The sequence below is a fragment of the Hippichthys cyanospilos genome, chromosome 8, assembly GCF_059441005.1.
Source record: "Hippichthys cyanospilos isolate Australia breed blue-spotted pipefish chromosome 8, RoL_Hcya_1.0, whole genome shotgun sequence".
NCBI lineage: Eukaryota > Metazoa > Chordata > Actinopteri > Syngnathiformes > Syngnathidae > Hippichthys > Hippichthys cyanospilos.
Window position 1 is genome coordinate 13260229 of NC_142376.1, and position 24244 is coordinate 13284472.

General features: G+C 37.9%; 1 protein-coding gene across 4 annotated transcripts in view; it reads right to left on the reverse strand.

Annotated features, from left to right (window-relative positions):
* Positions 1-23627, reverse strand: part of ate1 (arginyltransferase 1) — a 44521-nt gene extending 20894 nt beyond the window's left edge. Inside the window, exons 1-10 of one of the 4 annotated variants that reach the window (XM_088421307.1) lie at positions 23440-23627; positions 20029-20092; positions 19819-19881; positions 19583-19683; positions 19246-19464; positions 16385-16599; positions 14076-14204; positions 12475-12603; positions 5256-5288; positions 116-297 (exon numbers count right to left, since the gene is read on the reverse strand). In XM_088421307.1, the coding sequence (XP_088277433.1) occupies positions 116-297; positions 5256-5288; positions 12475-12603; positions 14076-14204; positions 16385-16599; positions 19246-19464; positions 19583-19683; positions 19819-19881; positions 20029-20092; positions 23440-23539 (1235 nt within the window). In that variant the 5' untranslated portion in view covers positions 23540-23627. The remainder of the gene's footprint in view (positions 1-115; positions 298-5255; positions 5289-12474; positions 12604-14075; positions 14205-16384; positions 16600-19245; positions 19465-19582; positions 19684-19818; positions 19882-20028; positions 20093-23439) is intronic. The other 3 variants (XM_088421310.1, XM_088421308.1, XM_088421311.1) reach the window with 3 other exon arrangements.
* Positions 23628-24244: the final 617 nt, after the last annotated feature.

A 24244-nucleotide genomic window follows, 5' to 3' on the forward strand; every position in this document is an offset into this window, starting at 1 on the left:
AGACAATGTGTTCTTTAAAGTCCATGTCCTAAACTGAAAATTCAATCAGCTGACTGCTCTTCAAAAAGGGAAGCCAAAGTGCAGTGGTCAACCAGCCTAAGTTCTGACAACAAACCTGAGAGCAGAGTAGGACCCCAGAGACAAGAAGGCAAAGTCTGGGTGGTAGTACAGGTAGACAGATGACACACAGGTAGGCAGGATATCAATCACTCCCACTGCCACTATCTGGCCATCTAGCCAGTACTGTTGGTGAAAGGAGCCATAACCCATTTCCGGCCCATCATCCGAGATCTCTGCCTGGAATGAAATACAGAAGATGGATAAGAAGCCATTGTGATAGATGTATAATAAGACATTCTTTTCAGCCAGGCCTCACATATTATGTGTGGGGGTGTACAGTAGCCTCACTTTCAGGCTGCTAATGGGTCCCAAATGTGGACTGTGTGCAATAGCAAAAGAGAATTGGGGTAGATTTGGTCCTGGCTTCAGAAACATTCCGGGAGAAAACTTTTCAATTAAAACAAAAAAGGCATTTTACCAGCCAGCTGTGGATTGCCACCACACTTTCTCCAGTATGTCTATGTCTGCTCACAACATTTGGTATTAAATAATGTGCTCTGGGAGGTACATGCTTGCTTGCGTTTAACCGATTAGTATGACAGCAGTGTATGATGTACCAAATATGGAACAACATATATCCCGCCATGGTTTTGATTGCACAATGTGAAAGCGGTGCAATTGTGTGTTCAGAATGTTGTGCATATTTACTCTTATTCATAAAAACTGATTACTAACCATACAAAATACATGCCTTCAAAACTGATTTTTCAGAAGACTAATTGGCTTCAAGTTTGTTTCCTCACTATTGGAAGTCAAAATTGTTGTCAACTAAATCACATTCAATTTTATCTACATCAGAGGTTAACAATATTAAAATGTTGATGTAGGTTCGCTCCACATTAGTGTTTATAAGTTGGCAAGCAGCCAATGAATAAGGGAAAAAAAACCTCAAGTGAGGCTGTGTGTATGTTTGTGTATGGGCATGCATATATCTGTTTGTGTAAATCTGGATGAAACTTCCATCTGCGTAAGCAGGCAGACTGTTATTTTTTGGCACAGCTTCCCTTAAAAACACTGGGGTCTTTGAAAGAGGTCCCAAGAAAGTTTGGCCTCGTATGTGTGCGTGTCTCTGTGCCATAATTAACATGTTTAAATTAAAAAAAAAAAAAAAAAAAAAAAAGGGCAGACATTTTCATCATCCCACTTTGAATGTGCATGTTTTACTACAATTACATATGAATGTAAGAACAGCAGATGTAATGGTTGTCTGAGGTTTGTTTATTTGTTTATGGGTTCATGTGATGTTCAAGGTTGATGCTCTCTTACTAACCTGCATGTCACTTCACACGACAACTTAATGGTCGTGTCCTTGCCACCGTAATCTAAACTTTTCTGGAACACTTCAAACCACCCCAGAGCTTCGCATGTGCTCCCCAAATCACTCACATATGGCCAAAAAGACTGGAGCAAGTGAGCAGTACACTTTGACAGTGAGGAAGTGGTTGTCTTTTAACCTGAATCAAACATATTTGAGTTAAGCTTCCCTATATAAGGACAATTCCTATTGTGGAACTGTCAGTCACATGAACTCAGTGTGTCATGATCACCATAGTAGAAAAGAAATTGGGAGCGCTCTGATACTAACGGGAGGGATGCTGCCAGTTGTCTTGGCTGCTAAGTGAATATGTAAGAACTACAAACTAAACATTTCAATTAAAATGAAATACAACCAAAAAGTGTATATAAGGCCTGGGGGAATAAGGTAAAAAAAATAAAAAATAAAGTAGGTCACAAAAAATACTCGCCAAAACCATATTTGCTCTGCGATTTTCTACACTGACCTTTTTGCAAATGTACGCAGTGTTGCAATGTTGGCGAGTGAGAAAGACTATGCAGAAAAAAGCATAAATCACAAGTTTGGGAGCATTTACAGTTAATAACAAGTAACAAAAGTAGAGCAATGTTCAATTATTGTTAAAGGGAAAAGCCACACTACAGCAGTAGAAAAAAGAAAACATGTATGCAAAGACCATCTTGACATAAGGCTCGATTGCTTGACCGTGCACCACCGACTTGGCTGAAAAGGTGCCATTTGTGTGCTAAAATGCACTTACTGATTTAGTAGTTAGCGGGCTTTCATTAAAAGCAATATTATCACATGGAGCTTCCCAAAATAAATTTAAGAACTTCCCAAAAAGCACAAAGCCTGTATTATCCGAGAATATAACCTTTCACTGAAAACAGTATGTAGTGGCTCGGTTTTATGTGTTCAAATTTTAACCATTAGTTTACAGTCAAGCATGGAGTATGCTCTGTCGGCACATCAAGAAGATGAAAAAAAAGAAAACAGAAAGTTATTGACCTCATAGTAGTTAGAATATTGCTGAAGCATCATCTGTAAATGACTTTATTTACACTAATACACGTGTAATATTCATAACATTGTTTATGTGAAGTAAATTGTAGTTAGAGTTTCTTGACCTTAAACAGTAATTGCTAGTGAGTTAATGGTAACCGTGATTGCTAACCGGTTAGCATGAGCAATTTTGTTAGAGTCTAAAACTTCAAAGGTATAGAAGATAATAAGCAAAGACAATAGTATCAATTCCAACTCTCGTTCAACATAAGATAATATATAAATATTTTATTTCTAACCGTAATGAATAAACTAATCGATTAAAAAACGATTTTTAAATCTCCTAGTTCGTACAAGGAGATGTGCAATGACACAATTCTTGGAAAGTCAAAGAATAAATTGTACATTTTCAATTACAAGGACAAGATGTAGTGCCAATATTAGAATACCGTTGGCTAAAAAAGTGACATTTTCATTGACTGGTTAAGTTGGCGTGTGTTGCCTTCAGTCACGTTATGAACATCTGGTCTGTAAATTGTACTGCATACGCCCCTTCTTGCTACACAAGCGACATTTGAAATGATGCATGCATGGCTGCTGTTCATCACATTAACAGGTACTAATATACAAATGAGTGTCAGACAGCACAAATTAATTGATGTCAGAGTATGTACTGTAAGTATGTCTTAACACATGTAACTGTTGAAATACGAAAGGGCTGCAGTGTTGGCGAAAACAAACAAGCAAAAACAGGCCTTAAATATCTACAGTTAAGTGACTTGCATACATTAGAGAAGAAATGCAGCAAAATGTGAACCACACACACCATGTGGCGAGTGTATGTATTTTAATGGGCCACAGATTGGAAACAGATGGAGACTAACAAGCGGAGGTAAAACAGAAAAGCCACGTACAATAACTTTGACATGAGCAGGGAGGACCGGGTGGGAGATCAGAAACTGGAATAAAAACAGACTGGGCAACAAAGGCTCATATGAACAGAGAAGGCATGTTAAGTCCATCTGAGGAGAGTGAGTGAAAGCAGCACATGAGGGAGTGTGCATGGGAGAGGCTTTTAAATGTGCGTGGCCAGCTTTGACAAGGTGATAAAAGCTTGTATCTTAAAAAGTCTAATGATGCCCATTAAGGAAGACCCAAGGGAAGCCACACGCCAAAACTACAGGGATTTGTGTGCACCTCAATCTAATTAAAGTTGCTGTTCCGTGTACCCTTCCCGGGTCTGAGTACTGGTATAATTGACCTGAGCTAATATGTCCACTGGTGTTTATAGAGGCTGAAGTTCACAATGCCTGCTAAGGGCTCAGTGACGCCTGGCTGCAAATACATGTTACTCATGGCCAAGTCTACCGAAGATTAACCGTACCAACCATCATACAATTAATAAAGGGTTTAAAGGCTGTCGGATTTGGGTTCAGCTTAAAAACGTCCCGGGCCACTCACTAAAGATAATTCTGTCCTCTTTCTACATTTGTAAGACAATAAGAATTGGAAATGCCAAGTGGCCCATTACTCAAGATATTCTACACTGTATAAAACATTGGGTTAAAAAAGGACCAACCCAATACTTGGGTCAATTAAGCCATGTTGCCACCTATGGTAGCTAACCTTCTCGACTTTGCTCTACACCAAAGGACATTGCGTCTGTCTCCACCGTGACTTTCCTCACCTTGCCATTGACGTCATGTTAACAGCGACCATAGCAAGCGTGCTCTGCACACAATAACATAAACAATGGAGAGTGTGGAAGAATTATTTACCCGGTGCTTGCTTTGTGGCTGATGGAATACTGTATCAACTAGAAGATGATATTCACTTCACGCCCATGCGACTAAATTTCTGGGCAGAAACTGGGAATTTATCGAGTACAACAGATTAGGGTAGGGTAGATAACATCTGTGGAGTCGGGTCTTTTGACCTAACATTTTCAGTTGTTTTATACAAAATAACGCCATTGTTTTGAGCAAAACACCCTAGAGAGTTTAGTTACATTGACCCAAATTTTGGGTGGGTCCTTTTTTGATCCATGATTGGGTAATTTTAAGACAACTGCTTTTAGAGAACAGATTTTATATTTGTTTAAGAGGCACCTATTCTAAATACTCAATATTCGGTTTCAACTTTCCCAAGAATATCCAAATATCGAAATTACTGAATAACTGCATCCCTATTTTGCAGATATTCGGCCATTCTTCCTGAATTAGATGGGCATAAGATCAACCACAAAGTGAGCAGGTACTTGAAAAATGAGTAGTTAATCTACTTCACCTTGACGCTAAAATATAATTAGCTTGTTCAGCACATCTTTCTCCATTTATTAGCGATTACATAGAAGTGAACAATGGCATAGAAGACACAGATTTTTGCCTTTATTGTTAAATTAACAGTACCTAGAACCTGCATTATGTTTGCACAGGGAACCAAATAGCCAACTTTAGAATACCAGGCCACATAGCAGGTGTGTCCCATTTTATCAAGAGCAGTGTTAGCTTTGTTTCTGGCATTTTTCAATCCCGATGCAATCTGGACACCACATTTCAACTTCACTTTTGCTCATTCTTCCACTCGTACTGGGTAATGAAAAACTAACCCTTTTCCTGAATCCCTCAAACACGACTCACTCACCCTAGCTGGAGGGCTTGAAACTGGAGATTATAGCACAAAATGTAAAGTGGAAAGGAAATTACATTTTAATTATATTTATTTATAATTATAAGTGATGTGGTGTCAAAGAAAATAATCTGGGGGAATAAACGATGATTCTGAAACATTGAAAAGACAAATTTTTAAAAAATGTGAAAAACTCAAAGGAAATACATACCTCTAACGGTGAATCGCAGAGAAATCGCCGGAACTATAGTGGAATGCAGGTGATGGAAAAGAAAAAAAAAAAGTGAGTTAACCTTATTACAAAAATATCAGAAACATTACACAAAAATCATTTATATTTCTGTCATGAAAATAAGTTAGCACAATTTCATCTTCACCAAAGTCTTAAGTATCAAATACCCAACAGTCACAAAGGGCCATTTTAAGGTTTACACAAATGAAAACATTTAGGGCAGTCAACTAGATAAGAAGATGATTGTGACAGTTCTGAGGAATGTTTCAACCTGGTCTCCATTTTCTCCATCCTTTTAGGTCTAGATACTTGGTAGGGACCATAATTGTTGCCTTTTTTTCAGGGTGAGCGAGAATGCTTTATTGGAAATGTCTCATAATTCACATGTATGTGTCAAAGTATGGCCAACAAACGTTTGTTGTTGCCACTCGCGCTATCATTGTATGACAAAAATAAAAACAAATAGCAATAAAAATATTCCAGTTGCATGTTTATTAAACATGTGTCCTCTCTACTGTTTGAGTGATTTCTATCAGTACTGAGAGCAGTGTTTGCAGAAGTTCTACATCTTGAAAACAGAACTCCATAAAACAAGAAAAATAGAAAAGCACTATCGACTGACTTTGCACAATTGCATTTCTCTAATTTGCTTCAGTCCACTTCTTGCATTTCTTTTACAACTAAAATGATCCAAAAAAAACTCTGCAAGAAGTCCTAGTTTACATGCAGGGGGTACAATTTTATCTAGCCTACTTAATATTTGATGGAGATTATTTTCTGTTAAGCTTTGCATCCAGTTTTATTTGATGCCAAAAAAATTACAAATCAACAACTGCAAATCTTGTGGATGGTCTTCATACTTGCTCAGAACCTTTTTCCCCCCAAAATTTTCCAAATGTTTGGTTTCAAGATAGGATTGAAAAATGGCTGGCACTCTAAGTAATAAAGTTCTGAAATCATATATTACTTCAGTACAGTACTTAATGACCTGCAGTGATCAGTTACTTTAATACTTAACTACCTAAGTAGCCTAATTGTTTTAGTACCTAATTACCAGAAGTATTACCTTTCCTTAGTACTTTGTTCCCTAATGTAGTCTATTGCCTTAGTATTTTACCAAAATAAATTGATTACTTAAGAACCTTTAGACTCTCATTGCCAAACACGAAGTTTTTAAACAAATAAATGGGACTGACTGCCTGGACTCTTAAAAAAAAAACAACATAAAAATAAGTCTCTGAATTTGAATGTGTTTGTTGGCATTCTGTTTTGACAGTATACCAGTTTTAAAAAACTTAAAACGCTTAAATTTTCACCTCTGACATGGATTATTCTTTTCTTATTATTTTCATTAAAGTCTCAAACCCACTTTTTTATCTCCGGTATGTGTTTCTAATTTTATTCATTCATTCATTTATGAGTTGGGGCAGTGTGCAGCTACAGTATATTATCAATCCCACTTGAGTTCAAAGCACAAGCGCTGCTGTAATATGATTGGAAATTCATGTATGGGCCAGGGAAATCTAACCTTTTATGACCACCTTCCTGATAAACATAAAAAAGTGGGAGAGTCTTGTATTATCAGGACTTGTAGAAATTGTGATGATACTCTGAAAAATCCTCATCACGTATTCTCCTCAATTGACTTTCCCACTTGCGCAAAAACGATGTTGCCACTTTAGACCAGTTCAAAATATATTACACACTCCCTACTTTACTAAGCCTACTACTCAATAAACGTTAGTATTTTATGTTGAGAGTAAAGAGAGAACCTCATAAAGAGAGTCACCTTGCACTTTTTCATCATGATTTGACCCCTGCGGCTTATAGACCAGTGTGGCTTATCTGTTGTTGTTGTTTTTTTGTTTTTTTTTTACTAGTCACCAGCAAGCAAATGTGTGTACTTTACTTTTTTCACATTTTGTTGTGTTACAGCCTCTTTCCAAACTAATCTACCACAAAAAATCTACTCAGAGCAACCCCAGGATATTCATATAGTGGGTCTGAAGCACATCCTTGGGAGATTTTGGCTGACCTTTGGGTTTTTGTCCAGCTGAAAAATGAACCTTTGCCACAGTCTGAGGTCTTTTTTTTAATGTATTTATGATTTTAGATATGATTTATGTGCAATGTGTTTTTATGTTAACTAAACTAATCGATCACACAAAGGGAGATAAGAAAAGATGCTATTGATGCTATTTTGATTTGGACCTGCTATTTAACGAACAGTTTTCTGTTAGTGTTGAAATTATCCATCCATCCCCTTTCTATAAAATATCTTGGGACTAAACATGCAGGCATGTTCAGTCTGTTAAAGAGAGGATGTTGCTGTTGGCAAACAATTACAAACAAAATAAAATAACAAAAACAAAATTATAAACTTCCATGTACCATCTTTTTACAGAAATATCTCATTTTATTACCTGCGTTTTATAGTCCAGTGCGGCTATTGACAAAAATAATTTTTTTGCTCATATTTTGCTGGTGCGGCTTATATACACCGGTGCGGCTCATAGTCCGGAAAATACGACAAAATTGAATGAAAAAATTCCGAGAAAGGCTATTTATGTCCATAAAAACATGGTGTATAAAAATCACCTACAACACAATCTCGCCACAGTTCTACACAGCTTATACAATGGTTTAGCAGTCACTGTTTGGTTACTCGGCTATATTATAATATAATATTAACCGAGGTGCATTATTTATGGCATGAATTGAGTGTGTAAAAAAGAATATCTATAGGCAGTAACATGCAGGTGCAATCGCCGAGGTATGTTGACAGCAAGGCAATACCATGTGAATGCAATCACAGCTTCCTTTCTCTGACGCAACCTCACAATAGTCTGCAAACAGATTGTGTCTCAAGTACCCTACGAAACGTTCTCATTGGCAACACATGGAGGACATCACTTCCTATTTATTTCGTTTTACAACAGTAAACACTCATCTGTGCACGATTAGAGTCTAAAATGTACACATACGGTACGAATAAACACACTCATTTGCTTAGACTTAATTCCTTGGACCCTAGACATTTGTGCTCTTAAATACAGTGTATTTTTCAAAACGGATTAAATGCACACACGCAGCACAGAGCCATCCAACCCAGTTCTCCAAGACTCAGCATTAGTGGGTTGTGGTAGATTCAAAAGTTTCTGCTAAATAAAATAATAATAAGTTTTGGTATCCACATTCACACCAAAGTTAAATGTTTTTTTCAGTGACCTTTCATAAAGATTTGTGGAAAAGGGCTAGTTTTTTATTTTATTTTTTAGATCTGTGCCGTATAAGAAGAGGTGAAGGATGCAGAATCTGTTAAAGTATGGAAGCAAAACCAATATCTAGAAAGTGTTGAAAATCCACATTAAAAAGATCACCTTTGTAAATATTTTCTTTTCAACCACTAGCTATTTATTCACCTAAACACCATTCTTAAAATTAATGTTCTCTTCCATGTGTACCTCCGCGAGGTCCTTTTCCAAGGGTAATAGCAATTTGACACCCACCCCCAATTTTCATCCGCATGTGGGTACCAGACTTTTTTTTAAATATGAAAAGTATTTAAATTTTACATATTTAAGACAAAGATTGCTGCAGTAAACATATTTACTTATATCTTCAATTATTAAACCTTAAACCGTAACTGTACTGTTATCTCTTCCCATTTCCATCCCCTGGCTGTAGTCGGGGAATAAGGTGGGACTGGGGTTGCCCTTGGACTAACGGACCTCAGACGTCGAACTAAGGTGGATGCTTTCTTTCATCCTCACCGCTCTCCTTTTTTTTTTTAATGAAAAGAAAAATGCAAAGATCTGAGGGTGTGAAAGATGAAGCACAAAGTAGCGAGAGAAAACTGTAATTCAAAACTCAAATATAAAAAAAAAATAAAAATATGCTTTAATACCTTCATTTGTCATTCTGTCTGGCTAAGCAGACAGGAGCAAGAGTTTGCATAGCTATCGATTGAAGCACAAATTATTGTCAAATCAACTTGAATAAAAAATAATTTAAAATTGAAATGTATTCTTAATCAAGTCCAAGAAACAAAAATCTGCAACTGTGGAGATCAATGAGGCCTACCTTGAACACACTCGAGTTACCTTAACAGTAACTGGCAATGCTCTTTTCAATAGGCATCACGCCATTTACAAATTCTACTGACAAAACATCAACAAATTCCATCATTTAGTTGGTCAAAACAAACACAGTAGAGAAACAGATTGTTCTTGAATCAGCACCTTCCCGATCATGAAGGTTATAAAACAGAGCAGAAGTGCCGGTATTAAGGCACTAGGAAAGAATCTACCAGTGGCCCTTTCCCAAACCATACTACATTTAGAATTAATGAATTACCTTATATTTGAAAACAAAGAATTTAGTCATTTATAAAGGTCTACTGGCAGAAAGTTTGGGGAGGAACGGTAGCTGTTTTTCCAGCCCTCTGGGACAATTGGCCCAACTCAGGTTTGTGGAAAGAGTTTAGCCATTCTGAATCCTGACTTGACTTAATTTGCTCCACTTCAAATTTATCAGGGCATAAACTGTACACTGCAAAAAACCATGACAAATGCTCGTACTTCATACTCTATTTCCTGTTTTCTTATGCACCAAAGATGTAAAGAGGTTTTTGGCTTTTGAGAACGACCCAGCGCCAATGCCGGCCTGACTTGGAGCTGAGTGGACTTTTCTACCAAAATGGAACATTACACTCTATATCAAATCTATGAAGAAAATTATGACAGAGGCCACAAGTTCATTCTATTATTTGAATACATTTTACTGTGACATTTGTTAAAAAATACAGTAAACACAGTAAATACAGTTTGAATCTTAAATTTTGTCCTTTTTACCGCGGGATTCAAAACATATCTGATGGGACCCATAATTATTTAGTGTTGCGAGTCCCAGGGACCCAACACTTTGAGGTAAAATGAGCACTAATATATATATATATATATATATATATACACATGTATGTTTTCTTTTCTTTACTTGGTTTTCTTTTTATGCTTATTAAAAATATCTGTTGCTTGTACATACATGCTCTGCAAACAAACAAATAGTTATCCTACTGTATTCTTATAAGTGGCAGATTAATAGTTTTTCTTTTTAACCAATTTATACCATTTAGCTGTTATTTGATTTCTTAAAAAACAAACTGTCACCGTGATTTTTCTTTTTTAATACATAGGAGGGAGTCAGTTCACTTAATTAGCCATTTTTAGCAGCAAAAAAAATATTGTCTATAATTGGATAACTAAATTATTTTACATCTATAATTAATACCTGCATAATGTCTGCTTAATAACTGCATTTGCAAATGAAATGTGAAATGTGTTTTTGGAGAAAATTAATTTAGTAATCATATTAATTGTTGACAAAATAGGATTTTTCACTACTAAAAATGGCTAAAGCAGTGTACTGTTGGTTTAAAAATACAGTGGGCCCCCGGGTTACGAACTTAATCCGTTCAGCGGCTACGCTCGTATCTCGAATTGCTCGTATAGCGGGCAATCCAAACCCATGTTAATTCGTGAATGCGTGCAACGCGCGCAGAAGCCTTAGGTAAAATCATCACGATGTATACATATATTAATATTGAGTGACATAATCTACTGTACAGTTGCATTAAATAACAAATACAAAGGAAAAATGACTTTTACCTTTGGAAAGACGTGACTTGTGCTGAGATAAGCAGAGATGAGCAGAGATGAATGCTCGAAGTCAATACGCTAAATCAGATATGCTATTGGTCTTACAGTGTCACAGTAACTTTTTCAGTCAGGGTTTTCTCTACTTCCTTCCATCCCAACCAGCTGTGCCATCAAGCTAGATAAAGGCGTTCGGCCAATAGCATATCGGCACTTCTGTGATTGACGTGTGACGCCGGCCAATAGCATCTCCGTGAGTGAGACCGGGTGACCTTAATCGACCAATAGCATATTGGCGTCTCCTTGACTGACTGATAATTATTCGCACTTTTTTTTTAAACGGTTGGAATGTATTGACATCTTATTGATTAAAACACATTTAAACCTGTGACGATTTTTTGTCCTGCAATCGGCACACTTAATTTCATGTCAGCTGTTTTTCCCGACGTGAATTGAGCTGGGTGGAGGCGGAGGAGAAGTTGTGTGTGTTGTATTAACTAGGCACCACACTCATGGCTTGTTCGAGCGTCAGTTCTCTGTTGGTTTCAACTCACAGAATTGCAACAATGGCGCTGTCCCAAAGCATGTCGGGAGGTCGCCGACTAACATGACATGCAGTTTTGTCAAGCAACCATTATATAGCACTGTAATACCACCCATAACAGGGTGTAGAGATTAACGTCATGAGTTAATACGGCAACGCAGATAGGCTATTGGTCTTACAGGGTTACAGTAACTCTTTCAGTCATGGTGCAAATCACGGAGATACTAAAACATCATCCTCTTATTTCTTCCTTTACCGCTGCTAGTAATTTTAGAAGCTATGTCTAACAGATAAAGTTTGCAAAGTCTTCAAAACATTCCGTTTTTCACTCATCTTCTCTACTTCCTTCCATCCTGTCCCATCAAGCTAGATAAAGGCGTTCGGCCAATAGCATATCGGCATTTCTGTGATTGACGTGTGACGCCGGCCAATAGCATCTCCGTGAGTGAGACCGTGTGACCTTAATCGACCAATAGCATATTGGCGTCTCCTTGACTGACTGATAATTATTCGCACTTTTTTTTAAACGGTTGGAATGTATTGACAATTAATTTAAAAAAAACACACATTTAAACCAATGACAATTCTTTGTCCTGCAATCGGCACATTTAATTTCATGTCAGCTGTTTTTCCCTTTAGCTGTACAAACACTACACTTAAATGGTAATATATTTAGACACCGTGAGTGAGACAGTCAGTGTGAGGTTGTAAGACCAATAGCGTTCACGTTACCGCCACAAGTAACTGTTAATGATTGTGGATGACGCATCTGCTGAATATGTTGACGCAGTTAGGCGAGAACATTTCTATATACTCAGTGGCTGGTTTGTCGGAATGCTCGTAAGGTGAGAGGTTTGCTCGTAAGCGGAGGACAAAAATCTCCCTGATCCACGCTCGTAAGGCGAATTGTTCGCAAATCAGGGTGCTCGTAAGCCGGGGGCTGACTGTATATGTATATTGTATATATGGCATAAAGCACAGAGTAAAAATCGTGCAGTACCTCACTCTCACTACATTCGCTGGGGTCATCCCCATGAATGGCCATCTGGTAACAGGTGTACAGGGCCACAGACTGCTGATAGGATGCCGTAAATTGGGGGTCATCAAAGCTGACTGGTACTAGCCTCACCTTCAAGCACAAAAGTGTAAAAGGGGAAAGCAATGAAGGTCAAAAGCAATGTTTTATGTTACTTAGAGTCCATTGTTACCTTGATCAGGGTTACAGCCGCAAATGGCGTATGTTCTTTTCATTGCTGGACAAAAAGTACAAATGAACGGAATAAAACGATTAAATAAAAGGATTTGAGGGGGACTGACTGTACACGCTATTGGTAAGCTCGAACGGGGAACTTGAAGGTGAGACTAGTGCATGACCCAGGCCTAACCCTAATGCTATTTTTCACAGATGGAGCATTGTCAACCTTTAAGACTTTTTGAAAGAGGAGCAGACCATGAGCATGACGACCCAATCCGTGACTCCTTTCAGAGCAACTTTTGCAGCGTGCCCAGTGTCATAGCAGCTCCAACGGGATTCTGTAGAAGATGCTAATAATAATAATGTAGAACAGCACATTTACAATGCTATGTTTACCAACCTAAAATAGCATGAACATAGGTGATAAAAGGGTCACTGATGAGTATAAACATTGAAAATGTGTGTGTGTGTGTGTGTGTGGGGGGGGGGGGGGGGGGGGGTAGCTGTCCCTCAAAAACCAGACAAGAATAAACACCCTACCGACTAACTCAAGGCAGCCAATTCAAGACACCTGGAGAAACACTGCTCTCAACCCTGGCGTATGGAAGCATTTTCACCTCATTATCTCCCTTTTGATGATCTTTCTTTGACACATACATGTGATTTCAGACTGAAGCCTAATGGTTTTCCTCTTACACTGACATCTTTGATATTTCCCCTAAAGTGATGGCTTTACCTTCATGTATATAAAGCGATATAAGCCATCTACACATACATAGCACACTTGTATGTCATGAAGCAGAAATCAAACTTCTCCTAAATAAAACAAATGCATCCTTAAAAGAGAGAAGGGACGACAAATTGCATCTAAATCAAAATAATTATCAGTATAATTTGGGCAGCACAAAATGGAACCGCGTAATATGGAAGTTGAACATTGCAACAAAGACATTGCAAGCTTTTACATATACTGTTACCTTAAGAAATAACATTTTTAATATCTAATTAAAGAAATGATTTTTCACGCAGCAGAATAAGTGGGGTCCATGTATTTTTTGAAATCAATATTATTTAGTGTTTATAATGCCCGCTAGATACGGGTTCCCTATCGGATGGCAATTTCAGACTATTAACGCCTTTTAAGCTAATATCTGATAGGTCAGTCGGATATAAGGATGCAATTTCATGTTAATTTATCTCATTTTTGTTGCGATATAAATATCGTATGAGCTTTTTTTGTGATATTTTGCAATATATTTTGCGGCCCTAATTATAACTATTAATATTTATGCTATCATTATTCCTGTCATTGTTGCTTTTAATGTCCCTCTAGATGCATATCCATCATTTACCACCCACTATCAGAAGGCCAAGAGCACTTTGACCTATGCTTGCATCCCCCTAACCTGGCTCTCGGAGGGTTTGTCAGGAGGGTCCTTGTGAATTGTCATCTGGTAGAGTTTGTACACCTGGTAGGAGGCATCGAAAGAGGCTTTGAACTGTGGGCAAGGGGGATTGGTGCGCACTAGCCTCACCTTCAAAAACAGAAAACAAAAAAAACAAAAAAATTTAAAAAAAGGGAGAGGGGTAAAACATAGTTAATATCAAAATGGGGGTTTTGCAGAAAGAGTACAAAGTACAATAGGAAAATAGAAAACAACTCCGAGGACAGATATGAAGCCACTGTGACATGAGAGTTGCACAAACACAAATACATTTTCCTTGCTCACTGCCATAATAATGCCAAGCCGTACTTGGTTGATATTCTTTGACGGTCAATATTTATCTGTTTTTCTACAGAGCTGCTGCTCTTATGGACCTTTTTGCTTGAAAAGGAAAGGCATGTTGTAAAAACACAAACATAAGACCTTCAGTTACCAAACTGATTGGAAAACAAAGAGCAACACAACCATTTCCAGTGGTTCGCTAAGACTAAAATATTTATTTTCTTTAAAAGAAAATACTCGTATATCGAAATGCCTCAAAAATCTTTGTTGATGCATGTTGGATCTTGCTCCTTTTTACAGATTCTTTCAAACATATTCATGCATATTATTCACACATTCAATTGTGTGTATTGCATGCCAGTCTTGGTGAAGATAAGATAGCCCGATAACAGTAAGAAAGGCAGTGAGTGTTTCTAATGCCGAAAAGGAATTACTCATTTCCTGAGATTCTGCCTTATGCCACTTTTTCAACCAAGCCAAAGACAATGTGTCAATTGAGTCTTTGAGGCAAATTGGATGGGGGCTTGGAGCTTGGGGGTTTATTGGATTTAGACTGGGAAGGACTAGATTCATATGACTATAGCCATCTATTTGTCTTGGTTAAACAAGTTCACATAAATGAAAAGATGTGTTTTGACAAGATGAACTACTTGAGGCACGCCACATTTCACAGCATCGTGGTGAGATTTTTTTCATCTTTTTCTGAGCTATCATAACAGTGCTACAACATTACAAAAATAGTTGGATCCTAAAAATGTTCAAATAGAGCCAAAATATACAAACATAAATGTGATTATCATGCAACACCTTTTAAAGAAAATGACAAACTTGCACCATGACTGGATATGTATATACACTCACACTATTCACATTGGTGTAAGTGACAAAAAATATATATATTCTACTGAAAGTATTTCACTTTACATTTAATGTTTGCTCTTTTGACAATTCTGTGATATTAAGTTCATTAAGGAATTCCACTGGGCTGTGTTGCGTATAGTTTTCTCCTGATTCTTGACTAAACTTTTGCTTTTTTTTTTTCATTTTTTCCCTTCTTTTATTTACGCTTGAAAATAAAAGCTGATTAGGAAGCTGTGTAACCAGTAAATGCTTTGGAAAGTGCAATGAGACCTACAAGTGCAAAGAATCATGTCATCCCACTGCCCTCTGGTGGGTGAAGTCTGAACCACACCATCCGATTAGAAACTAAAAAAATAATTACCGTACATTAGGATAGTATTTAGTTGGTTAAATTGATAGCAATCTATAACAAGACGGATTCTACAGCAGTGACATCAAAACGTGAATGCCGATTAAGATATTCTTTTGTTTTCCTAATTTTGTTTTTGTTTTTCCTGCGATGTCCTATATCTCCAAAATGTATATACATGTTTTGGGGTACAATTAAACTATTTCAAAACATTTCATTAATCAATCAAGTCTGGCTCCAGGATCACCAACAGTAGTTTAGACATGATTGTCCTGGAAAAATGAGCCCGCAATATACTGTGGCACGCGATCAACGGTAAAATTTAGAGGCATGCATCCAGATCCTTTATGCATTTTCAAACATCCGTGAGAAGGGTGTGATAACAAAAGACGAGAGTTTGGATCTGATTCAAGTCTTGGTCAAAACCAAGAATGACATGACTCCGCCAATCTCATCTATGGACCTTTTCTTTTTCCTCTCCTCCCATTCATACTGATGTGGGAGCAGCAGTTTTAATGTCACCATCAGGGTAACGTGACCCAAGTCTGTGGTGTGTCTGCAATTCCATTGATCTCAGACCCACACACACACAAACACACACACAAACGCAGACTCTGCTTTGGCCAATTATCTCCCAAACATAATAAACATGGTGAAGCAACTCAGGCTAATAATTATGGAAGTGAAAATTTAGTTTTGATTGATGCAATCATCATAAAAGGCAAATGTTTATTTCAAGTCGCACACAAAAGGAGAACGGAAAGCACTATTGGCTTACCTCAAGGCAATGAGATGGACTGTCAGTGCATTTCTCTGTGAGGAAATCTTCCAAGGTTTTGATTTGGTTTGTCTGAGTGGCAGTCTGAGGACTAGTGGTCAACGTGGAGGAGACCCCAACAACGCTACATTTCATCTGCTCTTTTTGCTGACGCCGTTCCTTCCTTAAATCTTTGGCCTTCCGACAAGGGGGTCTGTTGGGGTCTACTCCGATACCTGCACCGCACAGAGAGGAGACAGTCATAAAAGCAATGAAGATGCACGTCTTCACAAAGCTCAATCTTGCATGTGTGGACTGTCATTATCATAAGAACACATACTCCAATTTCATTGAGTTTCATTGACAGGGCTGAAACGAAACAATGAATTTTGCGTGCCTCAGTTTAAAAGATTTTTTTTTTTTTTTAACTCTCTGGGCATTTCGGTAATGGTCTGCATAACACTAAACACGCTGGAAACGCGCAGAGAAGGCCAACTTAAAATAAAGTTTAAGTCTGAAATAATATATGGCCACAAATGCCTTGGTACACTTATTGTAAAGTTGTTCCTGGCAGCATTTCAGTTTCCAGCAGACTAGTTTATCTATTACAACTGTTGCTCCCAACTCCTAATACAAACAAGACAACATTGTCCTGAAATTACGTTCAAATTTTGCCAATTCGGGGCAATAACAAACAACTTGATTACGCGATATTGACCTTAACATACGCTGCGTCTAGCTTGACTTAGATGTAGATGACTGCTCACTTTGATGATGACAGCCTGACAGTTGCTGTTCCGACAGATCATATTCCATTTGAACTCAAATGGACTTTTTCAGTCGGCAAATCCATCCCGTAAACAAAACTTTATGGTGAACGATTTGGAGGAGGAGGAGAAAAGTGGTGTGCAGTTAAGCAGTTTAAATTTAAGTTTAAAAAAGGTTTGATCATCAAAAAGAATTCTCAAAGTTGGTCATAGATAATTAAGTGTAAATGTGTTACAGTATTTAGTCTTCTATGTTAATTATTTTTCGACCAATTAAAAAAAAAAAAACTAAGATTTTTGTTTTCACCCAAATACTCAATATTCCATTTGACTTTCCTGTAGGCTATCGGAATGCAAAAAATACTCAACGGCTCCTTACTAAGTGTGACCTGGAACATTAAAATTGTGTGTGGCACCCCGGCAGTCCCCTACTCCGGCTTCTTCTTTTCCACTACGATCCCCTATCAAGCCCTCCAGCTTTCCGGGCATCCCGTGTCAACAGTTTATACGCCCACATCCTGTTTAGAGCAATAAGGAAACGAGGACCATTTCCTGCTTGTCAAATTGCCAAACACAACCAGCAGCTCACTTTCCAACTTTCCCCTGCAGCAACATAAGAGAGGGATACCTCATCTTAACAGTAAACGGGGAATTTAGGCACTTTCTAAGGTTCACTGGAAAGTAACAGCTTTCTCAAACAGGGAAATATGGCTGGCAGAGCCATTGCAAAGATGACTGATTATCTCATTAAAAGTTTGATGGTGACATGTGAGAGTATGATAATGGAGAAAATATAAGAAGCTACGTGCATTCACTGCACCAGCAAAATTATAACACCGCCTCCTTCTGGCAGGCCATGGGATTGTACAACAATACAATCAAACCACAAGACTGCATGAATTCTGATCACAATTTTAACTCTTTCAGTGCCAAGCATGATTGGAAAAGGAAACCTCTAGAAGCATCTAATTGTGACATTAACCATGTTTGTATGCTTTGCACAGTTAATACACTCTCAACTTTTTCACCACAAACTTAACTATCAGAATATCACACAAACTAGTCTTGATCCAAAATGGCAGTAGCCAGTGTTTCCAGCCCTTGATGTCATTCATGACAGGCAACCACTTAATCCCACTTCCTTTTGAATTAGAATAGGGGTGTGGGTTTAGACTAAATTACAAATGTTTACTTTTTAAGGTGAAATCTATTAACGCATTGTAGTACACACCCAAAATAGTAGTGCATTCTTGAATTATTCAAATTGTGCAACAAACCTTTTAAATATAGTGTAAGAGCATTGCATTTGAATTTAAGTAGAAATAACATTTGGGTTTATAGTGTAGGCTGTTTCTTAGCGCCCAGGTTCTCAATCAAGCTTCTTTGTTGTGGGTGGCTCAATCAATCAAGCTTCTTTGTTGTGGGTGTACTTGTACCAAAACAACATTCAATTGCTTCAAATGATTCAGTTCATCACAGCCTCATGGGGGGAAAAATAAAATAAAATAAAAACTATGACAGATTGTCAGTTGCAAGATGTAATTTTTATTTTGTTTCTAACTTGATGACATTTGATGTTTCATATAGTCATTGTTCAGTTGCTGGTCACAATCCGCATAGTGCTAATTCAGCAAGAGCACAATCTACTAAGGATACACTATACAGAGAAATCATCACTACTCTTTCAGAAATACTAACCACCCAAAAACAGAAATGTCACACAATATCCATCCATCCATTATCTATAGCCACTTATCCTCACATGGGTCGCAGGCTTGCTGGTGCCTATCACAGCTGACATCGGGCACTAGGCAGGGTTACATCCTGAACTGGTTTCCTGCCAATTGCAGACAAAAACAGCCATCCACGCACCCAATCATACCTAAGGACAATTTAGTATGTCCAATACACCTGCCATGCATGTTTTTGGAGTGTGGGAGGAAGTCGGAGTGCCCGGAGAAAACACAGGCGGGCTTGGGGAGAACATGCAAACTCCACACAGGAAGGCCAGCACCAGCTGGATTCAAACTGGGGGCCCTTAACTGTGAAGCGGACGAGCTAACCAGTGTATCACAGAGTCACCCTTGTCACGCAATAGGTAATCTGATTTCTTACCAGGTTTAGGAGCTGTGGCTGTTCTTCTACCATCCGGGATGGAACCTGGTTCTTTTCTCTGTGGTTTTGAGCCAGTGGGTGTGACATCTACTTCGTTTCGCTCAACATTTCTTACAACTGGACACTCCAATACCTTTTCAATGTCTGTAATAGAACACTCCATTCCTTTATTTGGTTCTTGAGGACCTGTGACTTCGTACACAGAACCAACGGGATCTCCTTTAAAAAAAAAAAAAAAAAATGTAAAAAGCAAAATAATACAACCACTAGGGGATAAAATTCATAAATATAAACACACTTTAATACAACAACAAAAATGATTCAAAAGAAAACTCACCAGGTTGCACTTTTGGTAATACTCCTTTCCCAACGAATTTATTAATTTTCTTTAAGATTTTCTTATGAGATTTGGAAGGCTGGAATTTTAGAACATGGCATCTTAAAGAGCACAGAGAAGCAGCTTTGGTTACAACATGATACAGTATTTACAAAAAAAAATCTTTATAATTGTCATCTCACAAATACAAATAACAATAAGCATGCATTTCCAGCATCATGTTTGAAAATGTTTACCTGATGGTATATTGTGGACAGCATGTCTTGTTCATTATGGGCTTGTAAACATATTTCCCACTCCTTGAAGAAAAATAAAAGATGGATATGTCAAGGTGAAATATATAATTACGGTTTAAAACACATTTTTGGGCTTCACTATATATACGTGTGTGCTTATTGTCAGATGAAAATTGTTGTGATGCTAACATAAATTGCTAGGTGCTGTACCTTCTCCATCCTCTGTCTATGAGGTCTTGGTAGTCTTGTACTGTCATGGCGTGAGACCACATACCTGAAGAAAAAATATTATCAAGCTACATTGGAGAAATGCAGTGCAATAGTTTTCTTTTTTTCCAGGGACAAAATCATATTATTTGCAGGTATTTACATTTACATATTAAATAAAGCAGCCAGTCTGTTTAGATTGTAGTTCAGATTAACAAAACCTAAGCAAAAAACACATACTTTCATGAAAAATCAAGACAGACACATTTTGTCTCATCTTATGATTGCAAGTACAGTTACTAAACACACAGAAAAAGAAGTATCCAAATAAAATGGAAGTATTTTTTTCTGTAGATGCATGACTAAGAGTCACTTAGTTTATATTGCGCAGCCTTTTCACAGTGCGTCAGTTCTGTCCAGTTGTGTCCAAAGTGGGTTTTATCTTTTTAAAAGTAATGCTAAGCAAACATTCCCATAGAACCCTGTTAAACACATGCATACTTATCTACAAAAACGTCAGCCTGCATCCTAGTTCCCAAGAGTGGAGGCGAATATCCCATTTCGACATTTGACCTTGTCTGCTACAATCATGAACACATATTGAGAGCTACATTGATCATCACAACTGTAGTGTGCACCTCAAGGTTAACCAGGTTACACAACTGGCATACATGCAACCGTTTATCAGAGTGGATCAGTGGGGAGTCTGTTGGTAGTGATTGGCTGTTGACACGCGAAAGCTCCAACACATGCGCCGTAGCTCAGAAAGCAATTGCGTCGTATCACTGCACGGGGGCGTGGTTTGGTCATGCGACAAATGACATCGGACACACTTTCAAATCAACTGATTGCTTTGTTTAAAGTCGAGTCACTCGCTAGGCTCGAACGTCCACGGAGATCGGCGTCCTTATTTGAAATGGTTTTCATTGAGAGGGAGTTGGTCAAGTTTCAGATTGTCGGTTCATTTTGTTTCCACATTAATGGATTGTTGCATTTTATGACAGAAAGATAGATCATTTTATAGAGATTTATAGCTACTGAAGGATTTATAGATTTTTATACATGATAATGAAGCTTTATTAATGTTCTCTGGAGCTATTCTAGTGTAGTATAGATTGGTAGTTTCTTCTTCACTCTTGACTTGTAATAAGATCAGTTGCACATTGTGGTCTGGTCACCCCCCAGGGGGCCCTCCTGCAGTTACAGACGCCATAACACCTAGAAGTGAAGGAAAACGCCTCCACTGCGCATTGTTCCATTCTCAACCTCGAATACACATTTCAGTCAACTGACGCCCACAGGTCTCGGACTGTGGGGACCTCCAAGAGTATTCGCCAAGGTACTGAGGTGGCTAGATTCAAACCCTCCAACCGAAAGAGGGCAGCAGCGGACCGGAAACAACTTGCTGACCTGGCCATGGGACCACCCCTTTTGGTGGACCGGCGAATACAAAAGATGAGACCGGAAGACAAACCGGCATCATTCTCACCGTGACACGGGAATGATCCAGAGATCTCTGTTTTGGATAATTGGCTACTAAACTGCATCAGACAATTTGGTAATAATAAATCTTCGAAGTGTTGTTGACGCGATGAACGTGTGCATGTGTGTTTATCCCGGCTCATACCCGAACGCGCAGGAATCCTTCACAAAGGTATGTAAACAATACAGTATTATTCAACTGGGTCTGCAATCAAAACTAAGATTTAATGTGAAAGATCAAACAATACATAGATAATTCGCATATCACGTTTGCAGTCATTATTGTTATTAATGTTAATTATATTATTACTGTGCTGACTACAAACCATGCAATCATCTGGTGTAGTCAAACAAGAATGTGCATAGAACATCAAATTCCAAACAATCCATTAATGCTTGTGATAAATTGTGCATCTAAATATGAATGCTACAGAATAAAATGTCATTTGATTTTTCAATACGACTTTGTTGTGCTTCATTTAAAGTCCTCCTTAAACTGTGTCATCGAGGCTCCGAGCAATGAACCAGCACGTGAAAAGATTCAGAGCTGCAATAAAGTCCCACTTGGCCATCGCTATCCGTCGGTACTGACTGACATTTGGCTGAAGGACTGCTAAATGACGAAAACATTTAAAAAAATGAAGGACTAAACCAGAAGGAACACTTGATTTTCTGTCATTTTAATCCGTCGCCACACTATTTTATCAACTCATTAGTTAAATTTTCTTAACTTCTGAGAAATGTTTCAACTGCTATATACTCGGTAGCATGAAAGTACAAACACAGTCTAAATAGGGAGCAAGCATACAGTCAGGAATGACTAGCAGCTCGTCACTAGCTGCTTACTTTTCCAGTCCTGAACAATTCTTGCTGCTCACATGATGTAACTAGTCCAGATTATCACTGATTAGAGAAACACTTGTCTGCATCACTCACTAGCTGTGTAATGTACCGCCTGAGCCCTAATTATAACAAAACTGTTTCATCCTATTGACACTGTAAATCGTGCTGCTCTGCAACAAATTGGGTTGCTTGATCAATATAGATTTTTTTTGGGTGATGCTGAAACTGGACACATTATAAATTAGGAGACAAGTCATTCATTTAAGAAAATAACGAAGAATGTTTGCTTGAGGTCAAATTGTCTTGTAAACTTGTGATGAACCAGAACATCACTATTGGAAACAGCCGTCTTCGTTGTTTACATTTACCTCTTTCGGGTCGTAACTGGCAAATTCAAGTGGTATAAATCACTCCCATTTACCACTTTCCACGAATGCATCACCAAATTTGGGTCAAAAGTGCAGTAACTCTGCCGGATTAGTATAGTACCGGAAAGCTAATTTTTGATCACGCAGTGAGGAGATATATGCCAGTGTAGCTAAATGTCGAACCCTTCGTCGAATTGCTACACTTTATAGACTTTAACGAAAATTTGCAGGCATGACACAGCAGTGGTAGTACTGCATGGGCGGACACATCCTTGCCAGTGAGCAAGCAATAAGTGGCTCGCTCGATGCTAAATTAACAGCAGGTTCGCAGTCAAACTGCAAATCAACTATGTTGCACACTCGATTCGTCTAATTTCGTGCAAAAGTCATAATCTTCGACGCCCATTGATTTTTTTTCAGAAGTGAATGGAAAACTTCAGTTTAAAAAAAATAAGAGGGCAAAAATGACACAAAATAGTTCAGTCCAAGTATCGTCTATATTATCATTAGGCATTTAAGACACATTGTTCATGTTTTATCGTCTGACTATATATATATATATATATATATATATATATATATATATATATATATATATATATATATATGTATTAATAAAAATAAAAAAATAAAAATGCAAAAATAAGGGATCGGCGAATGCTGACAGGAAGCGCTAGTTTGTTAGCATGGTTTCTACACGAGGCTATTGTATGAGACTTACCATGCGAAAAGTTTCCCTTTTCATTTTTGCAGTAACCACAGCGATAACCGTCGTCACCGCCGAAGTATTCGACAATAGTATAGGAATTGTTTCCTGACATGTTTAGTCCCAAAAACGATGACAGATGCGTGGGGGTAGCTTGTCAGAGCACCACGGTAGCGCTAGTGAACTGCGCTGTCAGGCCAGCCTCCGCTCCTCAAGATGAAGTCAAACTATCCTCGATTGTCAATACTGTGCATTACGGTAACGCGCAGTGCCTAAACGCAATTGATTACCTTCAAAATAAAATTCAATAACGCAGCTATGACTGCAATTACACTGGATTTTATAAAGTCATTTAAAAAAATGTTGTCTTGCAACTAGACTCAATCAAAGCAAGACTTTTGCACAGGTACTTTCATTCAGATCCATTGATACTTTTCTCAATAAAAACATAAAAAGTTTGCAGTTTGAACAATTGCGGCCGAATTAAAAAAAAAATCTTCAAAAAATCCAAATTAATTTTGCTATTTTTAATTTTGTTTATGATTTTTTTTTTTATTATTATTATTAAAGGTGCAATGGTCACTTGCAGAATTTGGAGACCTTTTACTTTGAAAAGCAACGCCGGATCTGGCTAAATGTATACCTGAATCTCTATACCGTTCTATACCCTGTCTTTCCTAGAATTGTTCTGATTGCAGGATAGCGTTTTTGTAACTTTGTTTTAATATATTTTCCCAGTGTAATTGCAGTCATTGTTGCATTAGTTATACGCTCTCACTTTGAAGGTGGCCAACGGCGCTCGTTGGCAGTTTACCGTAAT